Genomic DNA, 18,839 nt, shown 5'->3' with positions numbered 1-18,839 from the left:
GTCACTCTGCCTGTGCCTGTCTGTGTTCAGTCACCATTGAGTCACTGAAGAGTGACTGAAGGGGGGAGGGGTGTAAGGGAGAGAGACCAGTGGAACATGCTGTTTTGCTTAAGACCATCTTTGAGGAAGATGCACATTGCTGTAGCGTAATCGACATAAATATGTCTGATATTTTGAGAAAATATAAAGGGTCATTAAATCTTTCATTGTTTGTATTTTGCAGTTGTTGTTTTTTATTTATTTTTACTGAACTGTACCATGAACTTGTCCTATTCAGTCACATAGCAAAAGATTAAGAAAAATACAACTTTTAAGCATGAGTGAATAATCTTCATTGTAGACAATATTTTCATAGTGTTATTTATTGAATATAAAATTATAATAATTAAAAATTTCAAGACAAACTTTGACAACAAAACAAACTTTGCTGTTATCTGTTCAAAACATCCGAAAACCATCATTTTAAGATCAGTTATATATATATATATCGCCCCATTAAAACACTCAACTTGATTTTTAAAGATATTTTGAAAGAATTAAGCGTTTATAGAGCACTTTGTGTATTGCTGTACACCCACATGAACTGTGTTCATGTTCATGTTAATTCACAGTACATAAACTAATTTACCTTTAAACAATATATGAATACTTTTTTTTAGCTTAATATTAATTAACATTAATAAATGCTATTTAATTATTGTTCATGTTAACTAATATAGTTAATGTTAACAAATGAAACTGGATGGCAACATTTTATATATTGTGTGTATGTGTCTCTGTGTTGATTTTAAAGTGTAACCCTTTCAATTCAGTAAACTTAAAATCCAAACTAGCAGAGGGTTACTGTGAATGCATTTGCCAACTGTGCACCGTTTTCCTTATTGATTCTTAGTTATGTAGCGCTTAAGAGTGATGTCTTATAACAGGAGTCACCAGCAAAGCAATATCCACATACAAATTGTACAGATAGGTAACGATTTAAGCAGAAGTGGTGAATGTAATGCAAGCAATAATAACATTTTGTTATCATCATGAATTACATGTTCTTATCATCACCATCAGAATATAGGGAAAATGTTCACATTTGGTTCACAGTTGGCATTATCTGAAGTCCTTGCAGGGGATTAGGTTTATAGCAAACTCCTCCTAGACATTTAATGAAATCAACATTATATTTGGTCAGTCTGATCTAGAGGCCTTAGAGATGTTAAATTGTGAAGATCTTGAGTTTCAGTAAAGGGCGTGTCCGTGGCGGCCTGACAAAGTTTGATGTTTTGCCATGGACATAGGTGTAATAACTCAGCCATAAAATGTCTGATCTGCCTCAAACTTCAGAGGTTTGGTAAGAGTCCTGGCCTGAAGACACCTAAAGGCCAATATTCAGATATTATCATAGCGCCACCTGTTGGCAGCAGGATATATCATATCTTTCACTAACTCAAACATACCAAGGTCAATCTGCACCAAACTTCATATGTTTGATAATAGTGCTGGCCTGAACACATCTACATGCCATTTATAGGCATAGCGCCACCAGCTGCCAATGGGAAGTTTGGCACATTTAAATGACTTATGACATATTTCTCATATATTTACTGTATTAAAAGCATACTGCCCACCGTTTGCTGTTTTCCTAAAGCCACCGGTCGGCGGTGAGCCCGGGTGCGAGGGCCCGTTCATCGCTGCTTGCAGCTTTAATTTTTTTTTTATTTTTTTTTATTTTTTTTCAACCGTTTGGGCACTTTTGGGGGCCTTAACATACTCAAAAACTCTTGAAAATTTGCACACACGTTGGAATCTGCCGTCGTCCGGACGCCACAGAGGCTGGGACCGGGGCGTGGTTCAGGGCCTCTACAGCGCCCCCTGGAACACAGTTTGAAAACTTGATGTACTGCGCACACATACTTACACGTATTGATATGAAACTCGGTACACATATAGAACTCATCGAGCTGAACAACTTTTGTACTCTATGTCATGGGCTCCACGCAACAGGAAGTGAGATATTTAGGGCTGTTTTAAAAGCGCATGCTCTGGAATTTAACGTACTCCTCCCAGGGTTTCCATAGGATTGTCACCAAACTCGGTCAGCATGATCTCAAGACATTGGGGACGCTAAATTGCGAGGGGATTTTTGATATCTCGAACGGTTTGGCCGTGGCAAGGTGACAAAGTTATGGCGAGAAATGAGAAACAGGAAGTGTCTAATAACTGTTGTACACATTGCCTGATTCTGATGAAACTTCACCAGTTTGTTCGTTGTATGATGCCGATTCCATAAATGTGACTATTATGAGTCATAGTTATAGCGCCACCAACTGGCAGCAGGAAACGTGTCATTTTCAAAATGCTTTGAAATCAGCCTCTTAATTTTACTTGATTTTCTTTAAACTTCATCAAAATCATGTCAAAACACGGCCGATAAGAATATGTAAAGGGGTCGATGATAAATCAAATGCTGTTGCCATGGCAACGTCTCAAACTTTAAAATTAGATTCCTGTCTTTTCGAGGCAGATAACATGCTTAGAATTTCATGAAACTCAACACACACATCAATATTAATGATAGTTAGACACTGGCAAAAGGTCATAAATGGGCGTGGAGCAGGCACTCTATAGCGCCATCTTTTGACAAAAGTTGGGGGGTTAGTTTTTCCTACAGTCACCAAACTCTGTACATATATTGTTCTCATCAATCTGGACAACTTTCTAAATTAAACTCATTAGCTAAGACCAACAGGAAGCCGGCTATTTTGATTTGAATGTGGATTTTTTGAAAAATCAGGCTGTAAACAAATTCACACTCCTTCTAAGAAAAAAAAGCTTTTCACACCAAACTTTTTTAACATGAAGAGAAGATTCTGAAGATGTTAAATTGCGAGCGGATTTGGGATATCTTGAACGGTGTTGACGTGGTGATTTTTTAAAGATGTAGTAAAAAACATAACCCTAATTTTTTATATCTTTAAAGTGCAGCATCCAAACTCTTTAAAACTTTTTTCACACAAAGATCTAATCATCATGAGCAAGTGCTGGTAATATCATAACTAATCACGCTTCTATGAATTAAAGAAAATTAAAATAAGAACTCAGTAACCTGCTGTCACTGGGCTGACTGTCTGTGTTGACACTAAGAGTGACTGAAGGGGGGAGGGGTGAAAGGGAGAGAGACCAGTGGAACATGCTGTTTTGCTTCAGACCATCTTTGAGGAAGATGCTCATTGCACATTACACATTGCTGTAGTTTAATCTAGATAAATATGTCTGAACTTTGAGAGTCTGATCTTTAAGAAAATATAAAGGGTCACAAACTCTTTCATTCTTTGTATATTGCAGTTGTTTATTTATTTTTTACTGAACTATACCATGAACTTGTCCTATTCAGTCACATAGCAAAAGATTAAGAAAAATACAACTTTTTAGCATGAGCGATTTATCTTCATTGATAGACATTTATTTTCATAATTTAAATTTTAGATTGAATAAAAAAAACACTAACAATTTCAAGACAAACTTTGACAACAAAACAAACTTTGCTGTTATCTGTTCAAAACATCTGAAAATTGTACCATTTTAAGATGAGTTATATTTATATATCGCCCCATTACAATACCCAACTTGATTTTTAAAGATATTTTTAAAGAATGAAGGGTTTATTGAGCACTTTATTGTGTATTGCTGTACACCCACATGAACTGTGTTCATGTTCATGTTAATTCACAGTACATACACTATGTTAAAAGATACTAATTTACCTTTAAACAATATATGAGTACTTTTTTAGGTTAATATTAATTAACATTAATAAATGCTATTTAATTATTGTTCATGTTAACTAATATAGTTAATGTTAACAAATGAAACTGGATGGTAAAATTGTACATTTAGTGTGTATGTGTCTGTGTGTTGATTTTAAAATTTTACCCTTTCAATTCAAACTTTAAATCCAAACTGGCTGAGGGTTAATGTGAATGCATGTGCCAACTTTGACCGTTTTCCTAATTGATTCTTAGTTATGTAGCGCTTAAAAGTGATGTCTTATAACAGGTGTCACCTGCAAAGCAATATCCACACACAAATTGAACAGATAGGTAACGATGACATTTAAGCAGAAGTGGTGGATGTAAAGCAAGCAATAATAACATTTTGTTATCATCATGAATTACTTGTTCTTATCGTCATCCTCAGAATATTGGGAAAATGTTCCCTATATTGTGAACGGCTTTGGGATATCTTGAACGGTGTTGATGTGGTGATTTATGAAAGTAACAATAAAAAAGATGAAGAGTTTTTTCATATATCTTTGAATTGCATTATTCTAACTCATCAAAACTTTTTACATATAAAGAACAAGAAATTCTTAGGAAATACGTGTAGTTTCAAAATGTTATCATGCTCAGAGGCCCCAAAAACATTAAAAGTGTTATATAAATTTGTCAGATTAAAGCTCTAATACCAGGGATGAACACTAGAGGTCCTCATAACATAAGGAATCGTTTGACCTCTAATGCTATTTAGCTCATTGTCAGTGTATAAGAATGACAATAATCCATAGAATCAGTTGATTTGTACTGTATTGTCAGTGTACTTATACATAATTATTTTGTATAGGTGCTTAAAGAGCATTAAAATCTTTTTTTTTATCTTTTAAGGAAAAGTTATATGATTTAAATACATATATACACTCTCACTGATAGAACAAAAAATCTTATAAGTATGACACTATACTGCTCAGTTCACTTAATTAGAATGAGAAACAAATACAAAAAGACCAAAAAAATCAACTAAGTAAATATGTATTTATTTTTTATATATTTGTTTATAATTATTTCACAGATGCTTATAGATTATTAAAATAATATTTAAAAATGCTTGTAGACCATAAAACATGGTAACTATTTAAAATAGGGTCTCTTTTGTTAACAATGGCTAATGAACTAACAAACACGAACAAACAACGAACAATATATTTGTACTCGATTTTCTTCAAACTTCATCAGAATAATGTAAAAGCCCTGATGCATCAAATGCTGTTGCCATGGCAAATAAATAAAAATAAAAAATACATTAAAATATTTGTTTCCTGTGATATTTAAGGCAGATAGCGTGCTTAGAATTTCATTTTCCATTTTCAATTTTCAATGATTTTTATTCAATTTTCAATGATTTTATTTTCAATGATATTTAAAGTGCAGCATCCTAACTCGAAGCTTTTTTCATACAAATAACTATTCATTCTGATCAAACACAGTTCATTTCATAATTATACAAAACTCCACGAATGAAAGAAAAAAAAATATATCTGATCTCACTCTGCTCTGCAGGAGGAGAGACAGTAAGGGTTAGTCCAAAGGGTTACTGTGTATGCATGTGCCAACTGGGCACCGTTTTCCTGATGCTATCGGGATGGAGACTGCACAGACGGCGAGGGCCCGGTCATCGCTGCTTGCAGCTTTAATTAGGGCCCGAGCCCAAAAGGGCGAAGGCCCTATTGTTCTTCTAAGGATTCTTATTTGTTTTTTTTGTTTTTTTTTTTATTTTATTTTTTTTTCAACCGTTGGGGCACTTTTGGGGGCCTTAACATACTCAAAAACTCTTGAAAATTTGCACACACGTCGGAATCTGCCGTCGTCCGGACGCCACAGAGGCTGGGACCCGGGCGTGGTTCAGGGCCTCTACAGCGCCCCCTGGAACACAGTTTGAAAACTTGATGTACTGCGCACACATACTTGCACGTACTCATATGAAACTCGGTACACATATAGAACTCATCGAGCTGAACAACTTTTGTACTCTATGTCATGGGCTCCACGCAACAGGAAGTGAGATATTTAGGGCTGTTTAAAAAGCGCATGCTCTGGAATTTAACGTACTCCTCCCAGGAATTCCATGGGATTGTCACCAAACTCGGTCAGCATGATCTCAAGACATTGGGGACGCTAAATTGCGAGGAGATTTTTGATATCTCGAACGGTTTGGCCGTGGCAAGGCGACAAAGTTATGGCGAGAAATGAGAAACAGGAAGTGTCTAATAACTGTTGCACACATTGCCTGATTCTGATGAAACTTCACCAGTTTGTTCCTTGTATGATGCCGATTCCATAAATGTGACTATTATGAGTCAAAGTTATAGCGCCACCAACTGGCAGCAGGAAACGTGTCATTTTCAAAATGCTTTGAAATCAGCCTCTTAATTTTACTCGATTTTCTTTAAACTTCATCAAAATCATGTCAAAACACGGCCGATAAGAATATGTAAAGGGGTCGATGATAAATCAAATGCTGTTGCCATGGCAACGTGTCAAACTTTAAAATTACATTCCTGTCTTTTCGAGGCAGATAACATGCTTAGAATTTCATAAAACTCAACACACACATCAATATTAATGATAGTTAGACACTGGCAAAAGGTCATAAATGGGCGTGGAGCAGGCACTCTATAGCGCCATCTTTTGACAAAAGTTGGGGGGTTAGTTTTTCCTACAGTCACCAAACTCTGTACATATATTGTTCTCATCAATCTGGACAACTTTCTAAATCAAACTCATTAGCTAAGACCAACAGGAAGCCGGCTATTTTGATTTGAAGGTGGATTTTTTGAAAAATCAGGTAGTAAACAAATTCACACTACTCCTAAGAACAACCAGCTGTTCACACCAAACTTTTTTAACATGAAGAGAAGATTCTGAAGATGTTAAATTGCGAGCGGATTTGGGATATCTCGAACGGTGTTGACGTGGTGATTTTTTAAAGATGTAGTAAAAAACATAACCCTAATTTTTTATATCTTTAAAGTGCAGCATCCAAACTCTTTAAAACTTTTTTCACACAGAGATCTAATCATTCTGAGCAAGTGCTGGAAATATTAATTTTATACAAGCTTCAATGAATTAAAGAAAATTAAAAAAATAACTCAGAAACCTGCTGTCACTCTGGTGAATGTCTCTACAGTATGTGTGTGCGTTCAGTCAGGCACAGAGAAGCTCATTATTGCAGGGGGGAGGGGTGAGAGGCAGAGAGGGTGACAGAGTAGAGAGCCATCCTACAGACCATCTTTGAACAAAAAATGCACATATGTATTGTAATTACATAAATATGTCTGATCTTTGAGAGTCTGATATTTTGAGAAAATATAAAGGGTCACTACGTCTTTCATTGTTCGTATTTTGCAGTTGTTGTTTTTTATTTATTTTTTACTTAACTGTACCATGAACTTGTCCTATTCAGTCACATAGCAAAAGATTTAAAAAAATACAACTTTTTAGCATGATCAATTTATCTTCATTGATAGACAATATTTACATAGTGTTATTTATTGAATATAAAATAATAATAATAAAAAATTAAGACAAACTTTGACAACAAAACAAACGTTACTGTTATCTCTTCAAAACATCTGAAAACCATAATTTTAAGAACAGTTATAAATATATATCACCCCGTTAAAATACTCAACTTGATTTTTAAAGATATTTTGAAAGAATGAAGCGTTTATAGAGCACTTTATTGTGTATTGTTGTACACCCACATGAACTGTGTTCATGTTCATGTTAATTCACTGTACATAAACTTTATATGAATACTTTTTTTAGCTTAATATTAATTAACATTAATAAATGCTATTTATTTATTGGTCATGTTAACTGATATAGTTAATTTTAACAAATGAAACTGGATGGCAACATTTTATATTTTGTGTGTATGTGTCTGTGTGTTGATTTTAAACTGTAACCCTTTCAATTCTGTAAACTTAAAATCCAAACTAGCAGATGGTTACTGTGAATGCATGTGCCAACTGGGCACCGTCTTCCTTATTGATTCTTAGTTATGACAACAATTGATTTTATACAAAAATATATTATACAAAAATTTTACAGATAGGTAACAATGACATTTAAGCAGAAGTGGTGGATATAAAGGAAGCAATAATAACATTGTGCTATCATCATGAATTACATGTTCTTATTTGTAGCATACTGGTTCACAGTTGGCATCTATCTGAAGTCCTTGCATTGATTGCATTTAATTAAATCAACATTATATTTGGTCAGTCTGATCTTGAGGCCTTAGAGATGTTAAATTGTGAAGATCTTGAGTTTTCATTAAAGGGCATGTCCGTGGTGGCCTGACAAAGTTTGATGTTTCTGCATAGACATAGAAGTGGTTATAACTTAGCCTGAAAATGTCTGATCTGCCACAAAATTCACAGGTTTGGTAAGAGTCCTGGCCTGAAGACACCTAAAGACCAATATTCAGATATTATCATAGCGCCACCTGTTGGCAGCAGGATATCTCATATATTTCACTAACTCAAACATACCAAGGTCAATCTGCACCAAACTTCATATGTTTGATAATAGTGCTGGCCTGAACACATCTACATGCCAATAATCAGTTATAGGCATAGCGCCACCAGCTGGCAGCGGCAAGTTTGGCACATTTAAATGACTTATGACATATTTTTTCTATATTTACTGTATTAAAAGCATACTGCCCACCGTTTGCTGTTTTCCTGAAGCCACCGGTCGGCGGTGAGCCCGGGTGCGAGGGCCCGTTCATCGCTGCTTGCAGCTTTAATTATTATTATTATTCTTCTTATCCGGAATGAATCGCATTTTTGAGGGCCTAAACATACCCGAAAACTAACAAAACTTTGCACACACATCAGACCTGGCGAAAATGGACATCTGATATGGGTTGCAGAAGTGGGTGTGGCAAAATGGCTCAATAGCGCCACCTTTACACGTTCCGCGGTGTGCGCATTCAGCTGTGATTATCGTACATGCACAAAAATCGGTACACATATGTAACACACCAATACCTACAAAAAAGCCTCTTGAGATAAAATCCGAAACCCAACAGGAAGTCGGTTATTATTAATTTTCTCAGCAAAATTTGTGTCATTTTTGCCATTTTCAGGTGTCATACTTGAACGAACTCCTCCTAGAGATTTATTCCGATCAACACCAAATTTGGTGAGTCTAATCTAAAGCCCTTTGTGACGTTAAATTGTGAAGATCTAGAGTTTTCATCGGAGGGCGTGTCCGTGGCGGCCTCGCAAATTTCGATGTTTCGCCATGAAAAAGGAAGTTGCTATAACTTAGGCATAAAATGTCCGATCTGTCCCAAACTTCACATGTGTGATAACACTCCTGACCTGAAGACATCTACATGCCCATATTCAGTTATAGTCATAGCGCCACCTGCTGGCAACAGGAAGTGTCATGTTGTACTCTGCAACAAACTCCTCCTAGAAATTTATACAGATCAACACCAAAATCGGTCAGTCTAATATAAAGGCTTTAGTGATGTTAAATTGCGAAGATCTTGAGTTTTCGTTGAAGGGCGTGTCCGTGGCGGCCTGACAAATTTCGAGTTCTCGCCATGGATATAAAACTTGTTATAACTCAGCCATAAAATGTCCAATTAGCCTCAAACTTCACATATTCGATAAGAGTCCTGGCCTAAACACATCTGAAGGCCAATATTCTATTATAATCACAGCGCCACCTGTTGGCAACAGGAAATGACTTGTATCAAACTCCTCTTAGAGATTTAATGATATTAACATTTTATTTGGTCATTCTGATCTAGAGGCCTTAAAGATGTTAAATTGCGAAGATCTTGAGTTTTCGTTAAAGGGCGTGTCTGTGGCGGCGTGACAAAGTTTGATGTTTCGCCATGGACATAGAAGTTGTTATAACTCAGCCATAAAATGTTCGATCTACCTCAAACTTCACAGGTTTGGTAAGAGTCCTGGCCTGAAGACAGCAAAAGGCCAATATTCAGATATTATCATAGCGCCACCTGTTGGCAGCAGGATATATCATATCTTTCACTAACTCAAACATACCAAGGTCAATCTGCACCAAACTTCATATGTTTGATGAAAGTGGTGGCCTGAACACATCTACATGCCAATAATCAGTTATATGCATAGCGCCACCAGCTGGCAGCAGGAAATTTGGCACATTTAAGTGACTTTGACATATTTCTCCTATTTTTAATGTATTAAAAGCATACTACCCACCATTTGCTGTTTTCCTAAAGCCACCGGTCGGCGGTGAGCCCGGGTGCGAGGGCCCGTTCATCGCTGCTTGCAGCTTTAATTGATGATTGTATTTTCTAGCGATCGTTCAAAATACGTCTTTGTGTGCGTTATGGTGTGTAACAACAACCCCGCTCATGTCTTGGTAACCGGTTAACTTGCGTTTCTGTAGTTCTGTTGTTCAGCTGTGAGTTCAATGTAGTCTAAAAATGGTGACTGATGCAGCTTGACTGTCTGTCTGCCTTATTAGTTTAAGTAATGATAATGATAAACGATGGCTTAACGCAGTGTTATACATTATACAATGTTGAAGTTCACAACATGGAGGTGTGCCCATTTCGCTTACAAAAGCAAATTGCAAGCACTTTCCACATTTAACATGACAACCACTGAGAAACGTCCTGCTCCAGTCGTGCTCGCAAAACAGTTTCTTGTCGATGTGCCACTTCAACAGTTTCATCGTCAGACTCCGGCTCGAATTGATAAGGTAAAATCGAGGCTATCTTTTCTATGCATTAACAGGTCTCCACAGCTGTCATTCAGTTATGCCAATGGGCGTTTCGTTTTGCGCTGTAGCGGTAGACCAGGACCAATCATGCAGGACTGCACCATCTGACCAATCACAGCAGAGGGCTCACGGAAAGGAGGGGTTTAGAGAGACTGATTCTTCGAACTGCTTCACACGAGTCGTTTACGAATCATTTAGAAACGGGGTAAAATTAAATCTATTTTTGGAGAAAACTAAAGTGTTTTTTGAACTTGCATACATGTAAACCTGTTTTAAGAGACTATTACAACAATATTAACTACCTTTAAAATAATAGGGGCACTTTAAAGGATCCACCTCGTTTGCTTTTGCTGAGGTGACTGAGATTGTTGTGCGGTTCACTGCTTTTTTTTGGACTTCACTCTGATCCAGTATTTTCCCTATTCTCTCCCCCCTTTTTGACGTTGTTGTATTGAAATGGTCAACTCATTCCTAACTTTACAAAGGGATTGTGGTCCTCATCCCATTGTATAAAGCAGGGGTGGGGAACCTTGATCCATGAGGGCCGGTGTCCCTGCAGAGTTTAGCTCCAACCCTGAAGAAAAAGATACCAACCTGTATCCTGAAGACCTTGATTAGCTTGTTCAGGTGTGTTTGATTAGGGTTGGAGGTAAACTATGCAGGGACACCGGCCCTCAGGGATCAAGGTTCCCCACCCCTGGTATAAAGCTTCTGACCAGTTAGGTTCCTTGTTTCAGTGATACTTAGCGTTGACTTGTTCTTAGGTCTTGTTCTCTTCTTGATCTTAGATTTATTTATTTTTTCATTTTTCTTATGTCGTTGTCTATTATCTCTTTAAATTGTAGAGGGCTACGTAATATTCTTAAGCGTAAGGCGATTTTTTTTGTATCTTAAACGTTTCAATACTGACTTTTGCTTTCTACAAGAATCTCATTCAACTGTACAAGATGTAAACTTATGGAGGTCACAATGGGGATTAGAAATGTGGATGTCTCATGGAAATGAACATTCTGCAGGAGTTTGTATTTTAAAAAATTATTTCAGAGGAAAGACTTTGTTTATTGACTCTGATGCTAATGGGCACTTTATTTTACTTGCTTTATAATTTGCAAATTTGACTTATGTTATTGCCAATATTTACGGATATAACTCACGTAAAGATAATACGTTTTTTATTATTATTATTATTAAATAGGAACACGTTTAAATCATATGTTATCTAAATTTCCAAACTCTCCCTTCATTTTTGGTGGTGATTTTAATGTAGTTTAAAATAATACCTTAGAAAGATGCCCCCCCCCCAGCCATCTAATACTAATTCTGATTATTTATTATTTTTTATGCAAAAATTTTCTGCTGTTGATGTGTGGCGAGAAAAGCATCCCTTGCAAAAAGTCTATACTTGGAACAATAATTCATTTACCAGTCAATCCAGTTTTGATTTTTTGTTAGCTTCAACAGAACTATCAAATATTAGGATGATATATTTCCCTCTCTGTTTTCTGATCATAAGGCTATTTTTATATGTGTTACTTTTGTATCTTCTGGGCCCAGTTTTTCAAAAGTAATCCACTAGGATTTTGGATAACGGATTGGATCAAATCTTGAAAATGTGTTTTTCAAAAGAAAAAATGGATTACATAATCGGATTAGATCACGTAATCCAATCTTGGTTTGGATCCGGATCAAACCTTTAGTTTGGGTTTTTCAGAACTTTTTTGTAGGATTTGGATCACTTTGATCCAAAAATTCTGTATTAACCTGATCCCATCAGAAGGGTGGATTAAGCGTGGATTTCATGCCCAAAATGTAATGAAAACTTTAAAAATGTATCAAATAATACTATATTTGATCATGCAGTATCTTACAAGATATCCTATTTATTCATAAGGTTTTAATTTTATTTGTTCATCCGTCAGGCTATAGTGATTAGGTAGGCTTTAACGTATTTAACCTTTCAGTAGGGCTACAGCAAAATAGAAAGAGTTTGGCCTCATAAAATAATCCCCCAAACCACTGTCAAAATTGACCAAAAACAATACATTTTATTCAGTCACTAATTGATATATATATATATATATATATATATATATATATATATATATATTCATCACAATTGAAAATATTTTTGTTTTTAGAATATTTATTAGTTATGCATGCAATGATTACAGAATGACCAAAAAATGCAAAGAATGGCAATCACTGATTTTTGAAATCCAAAACAAATCCAAATCAGAAATAGTGTCTAACTATTGCATGCGTCCCTTGTTGCATGTCCTGTTTGCTCGTTCTGGCAGAATGCAGGAGGTTGGTTTGTGTTGTAGGTCTCTGAGTGGACTGCTGGAAGAGAATGGGGTGTTTTTTTTTTTTTAAATGTGTGTGTTTTAATTTCAAATAAAAATAAACTTATATTGACCCCACACTGGCTAGTAGTTAGAAGGGCTAGGCATGTGTCAAAATTTGATTGATGGCTTTGACCTTTTGACCTTTCCCCTCCCCCACGCCCCTCCCCCGCCCTTTCCCACGGTGCCCACCCACGTGTTTGACCCCTCGTTGACCTAGTGAACTTTACTGACCTTGTTTTGATGGATTGAGCAGGTGCGATGTCAACGGCTGACAGGTTTATGGGTTGCTGATAGGATTAACGACAGGTTTTAACAGGTGCGGGATTAATTTATGACGGGTTTATGGTTGTTGCATCAAATTTACGATGTAGTTTAACAGTTGCGGGATTAACTTCTGACGGGTTTATGGTTTTTGCAGTAAATTTATGAGATTCATACCAGGTGCGGGATTAACTCGTGACGGGTTTATGGGTTTTTGCGTGACCATCCGATGTTTGTTTGTCATCCGGGTAGAGAAATACAGCAGCTGTGCGTGACCGACCGGTGTTTGTTGAGGAATGAATGTTTGCAGAATGTTTCGGCGATTTTACGGTCTAGCCCCCACGACCATGTTGTAGGGCATGGGTATCAGATTGCGTTCAGCATAGATAAATAGGGCTTCCCCATCATATCTGCGGAGCATCAGAGCTGTGAAATACATAGACATGGATGCGGTACACTCGCCTAAAACTCCCAAGAGGGAACGGGACGAAGAGACTATGGAAGATCTGACTAGGGCTCCGAGAAAACCATTCAGACATAAGACCTATTTGAAGTTTTTTGACGTAAATACTGTCAGCTTGAGAGAGGAAATTTACCTGAGCACTAAGGATAGCATATTCGGGTATATATTTCACAAATCGGATCGAACGGTTAGGCTCTACACATCCGCCGGTATAAGCGAATTTGTGTTGGGTCGGGACCCCTGTTTGGAATTATCTGAGGACGACTGGGAAATGTTTTACGACGACGTTTGGAAAGGTCTGCATAAAAGTAAAAGACGGTTGTATGGGGTTGATTGGGAAGGAGATGAGCCAAACACGCGGTACAGAGTGGTCGGAGACCGTACTGAGATGAATCCGGATGACCACGAGTACATATTCTTATGCGAAGACAAGACAAAGCTCACTGAGGATTCAGAGGATGAGACATGTGAGGAAGATGTTGATCCGTCTGCCCCACGAGTTATGTTCAAGGGATGCGATCTACATCTGCTTAGTCGTGTTTTTTCTAGCATAAACAAATTGTTTATATGGAACGCCAAGCATGACAGATACAGCGTGGATTAAAATGACACTTGTTTCACCCCGAACAATACATGGGTGACGTCGAGTGGGAGGTACCATCCGGGGGCCATCTGCTACAGACACTATAAAGATCAGTAAGCAGCGCTATACCACATCACATATCCACCATGTCTCAAGACGGCGACGATGGTTTATGCTGCGATTGCGGTTTCCGCAACCTCAAATCTCCTTACAACCTCGAAGCTCCCGATGATAATTCTACAAATAACACCTCTTCAACTGACCTGTCCAAGGAATACATGGAAAAATTCTGCGCAGAACTCGGTTACCGTAACACAAACTACCTGAAGACTTTGTGTGGCACCTCAGCACACATGGGATTCGACGCCACGGACGGCTGTTTCACACGGGTCGGGTTTAAAATTATAAAAACCGCGATCGTGCTGCTGCTACAACACATCATCGACGACAAACTGAAGGAAGAGTGCGAGGGTTGTGCTACGGGTCATCCGAGCCAGTTGCAACATTCCTGTCTGTTTGAACCTTCTTCCTACTATTTCGACCTACGTTTTGACGAGCTGACCCGTAAACTGTTCAAACCGGATTTCCAGAACATTATCGATTTCACTCTGCGACGCTGTGGTCTGACGAGCAACAATGTTCTGAGGATTCAAGGAACTACCGGCGCTATCCTGCACGAATTGAGAGAAGAGCCGTACATCGTTGCAAAGCTGGAAGAAATCAGGGAGAAGCTGCTGCAGGACAAGACCTACAAGAAAGTCATTTACGACGCTGTAGATCTCTGGCAAAGCAGTACCCCAGGACTCTGAACCTGACGGCTAAGACATGGGCTGTATGTGTAGCGTAATGAATTTTTTCAGAGACTTTGTGATCATCGCTCGTTATAAACATCAAATGATTGATATGCTACTTACGGTCATCGAGCAAGAGAGCGATCCTGAGAAAGATTACGAGGGTCAAACAAAACGTATAAAAAACCTCAAGAAACAAATGGACATTACAAGAAGTCTGACCGATTCGTGGGGGGAACTGATAGACATGTGTGTAAACAGTACTAACGATCCCTCTGTTTCATTTAAAAAAATTCTGCATGAGATCTCAGCCGCCGATGGTGAGATAGGGTATAGCGAAGTTCTCTGTCTCTGTACGTATGTAACAGATTTATGTTTGAAACCTGTTTTGAAAAATCAGAAAAACAATGTTCATAAAATGGTTGAGATTCTGGTGAACTACATGCTAGACCGTAACTATATGTCCTGTATAAATTGTCTTTATTTGTTAGACAATCTGTAACAACATACCATCTGATTTTCATCATCATGTAATCTTTTTGAGTACTAATCTTGCTGTGTAACCATTTAAAATGTATTCTCGTTGCTGTGTAACCATTTTTACAAATATATATAATTGTAACCATATGTATGCATGTTGCCCTATTATTATTTTTTAATAAAAGACTTTGACGTAACGTTTGTAAGCGTTATTCTTTTCCTGAAGATTGACGCGTCAACATGTCCGAGCTCATGAAAAAGGTTTATTACACCCCTTCTAACCCAGGGTCTTTTGGTGGTAAGAAACGATTAAAAGATGCCGTCTTAAAGGAAACAGGCGTACGTCTGAGCGAAAAGGAGGTCTCAGACTGGCTGGCTGGAGAGGATGCATACACATTACACAGATCGGCTCCTATAAACTATAAACGCAACAGAGTAGTCGTTTATGGGATAGATATGCAATTTCAGGCGGATCTCGTCGACATGTCTGCCTATTCCAAGGAAAATGATAATTATAAATATTTTCTGACCTGTATCGATGTATTTAGTAAGTACGCATGGGCTAGAACTCTGAAAAATAAGAGCGGAGTGGAGGTTACAAAAGCGTTCAAGTCTATACTCGACGAGGGACGTGTTCCAAAGAAATTACAGACGGATAAGGGTACAGAATTTTTAAACAAACATTTTCAAGATTTGATGAAAAAACACAACATTCATCATTTTGTGACGGCTACTGATCTGAAGGCGTCCATCGCGGAACGTCTCAACCGGACAGTTAAATCGCGTATCGCTAGGTTTTCAACCGCTACTAATTCTCAGAGATACATCCACACCAGGTCCGCAATGACAGAAGACCATTAGGATGGTCAGAGTTTTTACAAGCGTTCGCTGAATTAAACATACCGTTTTCTATGGTACCTAATCAGGACGTTAGACGTACAATCGGATATTTAAAAAACAAACCCGGAGACCTCGCACAGACGCCTGAGACTGGTTCGTCTTCTAAAAAGGCAATTAAAAAGAGACTATCGCGTATTATGGTAGATGAGCCAGTGTTCAAATCACCGACTATTGATCGTAGACAATGGTTGGAATTTTAATGTGATGTATGCATGTTGTTAAAATAAAATTGTATGTACATCCATTGTTAAAATAAATTGTCTGTGAAACTGGTATTTTGGTTTAAGCGTTTTTATTTATGGTTATGCATCCTGAATGTATTACATGTTTGTATACAATGAATACACGAAAACATTTTTTCTTGACACACATTCTTAGATTGTATTTTTTTCATAAAGAGCGTTACCATTTTATCATTTTTAATATAATCATCATCGTACAAGTTCATCACATAGTTATAGTCATGACCCCTGGCTAAATGATACAGGAAAAACACACAATGCTGACCGCATACGTTTGATGTAAAATCCTGGACCTGTCTGGTAGAATATAATACAACGCTAGCGTTGGTTGTTAAAAAGTTTTTGATGTACGGTGGAAAGTGTTCACTATCAGGGGTATTGCCGTAACTGTCGAAAAAACATCCTGACCCCTCTCGAGTCAAATAAACGGCTATCCAGTGTTCCCCCTCCGAGTCTGACGGATCCGTGTTAACGATGGTCATCGCGGGTAAGCTTTTTAGAGGTGTTTCAGGTAAGTGATCGCAAGGAAGGACTCCGAGAAAATGAGTGTTACAAGATATTTTGTCCATAATAGCCGTAAGTTGCAAGGTGTTCATTTTCTGTTCAGTAGTAATCAAGCAGGACTTGTTTGCGATTAGATATTTCGAGCAAGCTGTCAAAAACGGCGTAGGTCAGAAGATTTATAGTATGCACCAATGGTTGTTTGAACCGTACTTCCAGTCTGATATTGCCTGACTTGACGAGCGATATGTGCTGACCGCAGTCTTCGTCGGGTGTGAGGTTAAAGGCGTAAAGCGAATAGCCTTTCAGAAATTCCTCTCTGTTTATAGAGAGAGCCTGATTTTTAAGATGTCTACCGGTCGCTGTAGCCAACTGATAAAACTCTCTCACGGCGGCTCCTGAGGAAAAGTTCGGTTGTAGAGGTTTGGCAGGTATTTGTTGACCGTCTACGTAGAGGGCCAGGAATTCCAAATCGTAATGTTTAAACGCAAACGGATTTTTATCATAGGCCCCGGTGAAGGCGTCGTTATCCACCATAGCCAGAACGATTGATTTTGGCAATGTCCCCAAAAACAAATTTTCTTGATTCGTGACGCGGGACCCTGAGGGTATGGAGAAATTTTTCAGGCATACCCTGTCTATGGGGTACTTTGCTGTCGTCGTGAGCAGGGTCTGGGCATGCGCTAGTCTCACGGACGGTGATACAGTGACTTTCTTGACAAAAAGTGAGGCTGACACAATATTTAATTTATAAGCCTCGTCGTCTCCGGTCATCAAGCAGAATTCGTCTTTACCTTTGATCATTCGTATTTTTATGTCGACGCCGTTTATCATTAATTTTTCCTGAAAGAAAATATCGCTGTGAATAGGTGCCAGCAGTTCCACTACTTTGCTTCCGGTAGTGTAGCGAGATCTCTTGGTTAGTCCATTGTTGCGACCTGTGGGGTCGGTTTCGTCCATGTTACCCGCTGTGTCTTTGAAAAACAACCCAGATGAGAAAAGCGTCTCCAGTGTGTCTTTGCTGTAGTTGATAAGACTCTCGATGATACATCGGAATGGGTAAGTGCTCGAGCTCTGAGATATCAATCGATCCCCAAGGCTGATGTCTACTTGCGAAAATATAGTGGCCCCAGGGTAATTAATTAGACCAACCTTTGCGGTGTCGGCTATATCGCCCCCGTTAGGTTTTGTGATTTTAAGTCTTAGAAAAAGCAGCGTGTTATTGAGGTCAATGTAATCTTCCCCGGTCCCTGCGATGAAAAACTCCAGAGGCGACGATTCCGATATGGCCGATAAAGGAGGTACTTCTAAATAGGCATTTTTCTCGATAACCGTTTGGGTCATCGGTACTGTGAACAAATCCAGCTCCGACTTAATACACTCCCCAGACATGCGGTGCAGTAGAGCCATGTTAGAATATGGTTTTTACGAATTTCGTAGCGTTTCTCTTCACAGACTTCTTACGCTTACGGCTTGTGACTGTGGTCTTCTTGGAGGTGCGCTTTGTTTTCTTTGCTCTCTTTATTGATTGACCACGCCTTCTTATACCGGGAGGTTTAGACAATCTCTTACGAGCCATGACCATGAGTCCTGAACCGTCTTGAGCTTTGAGGTTGTCGTCGGATGATCTTGACATCACACTTGAAATGACGTCGGTAGCTATATTTTTGGCGGCCGATTTTAGATGAGGTTTAGCTATATTGAATCCTCTTTTTAA

At 38.2% G+C, this 18,839-nt stretch overlaps 1 protein-coding gene across 1 annotated transcript; it reads right to left on the bottom strand.

Moving 5' to 3' along the window:
* Positions 1-17,224: 17,224 nt before the first annotated feature.
* LOC141338216 (uncharacterized protein F54H12.2-like) lies at positions 17,225-18,532 on the bottom strand. Its single transcript, XM_073843762.1, has one exon. It carries the CDS (start codon positions 18,530-18,532, stop codon positions 17,225-17,227), a length of 1,308 nt encoding a protein of 435 aa, XP_073699863.1.
* Positions 18,533-18,839: the final 307 nt, after the last annotated feature.

Source organism: Garra rufa, chromosome 7 (assembly GCF_049309525.1).
Source record: "Garra rufa chromosome 7, GarRuf1.0, whole genome shotgun sequence".
NCBI lineage: Eukaryota > Metazoa > Chordata > Actinopteri > Cypriniformes > Cyprinidae > Garra > Garra rufa.
The sequence above is the reverse complement of the archived record's forward strand: the minus strand, read 5'-3'. Positions and strand labels throughout refer to the sequence as shown.

What these genes read in the sequence shown, in the direction of transcription:
- LOC141338216 (XM_073843762.1), bottom strand. Translation starts at nt 18,532, where the DNA reads ATGGCTCTACTGCACCGCATGTCTGGGGAGTGTATTAAGTCGGAGCTG.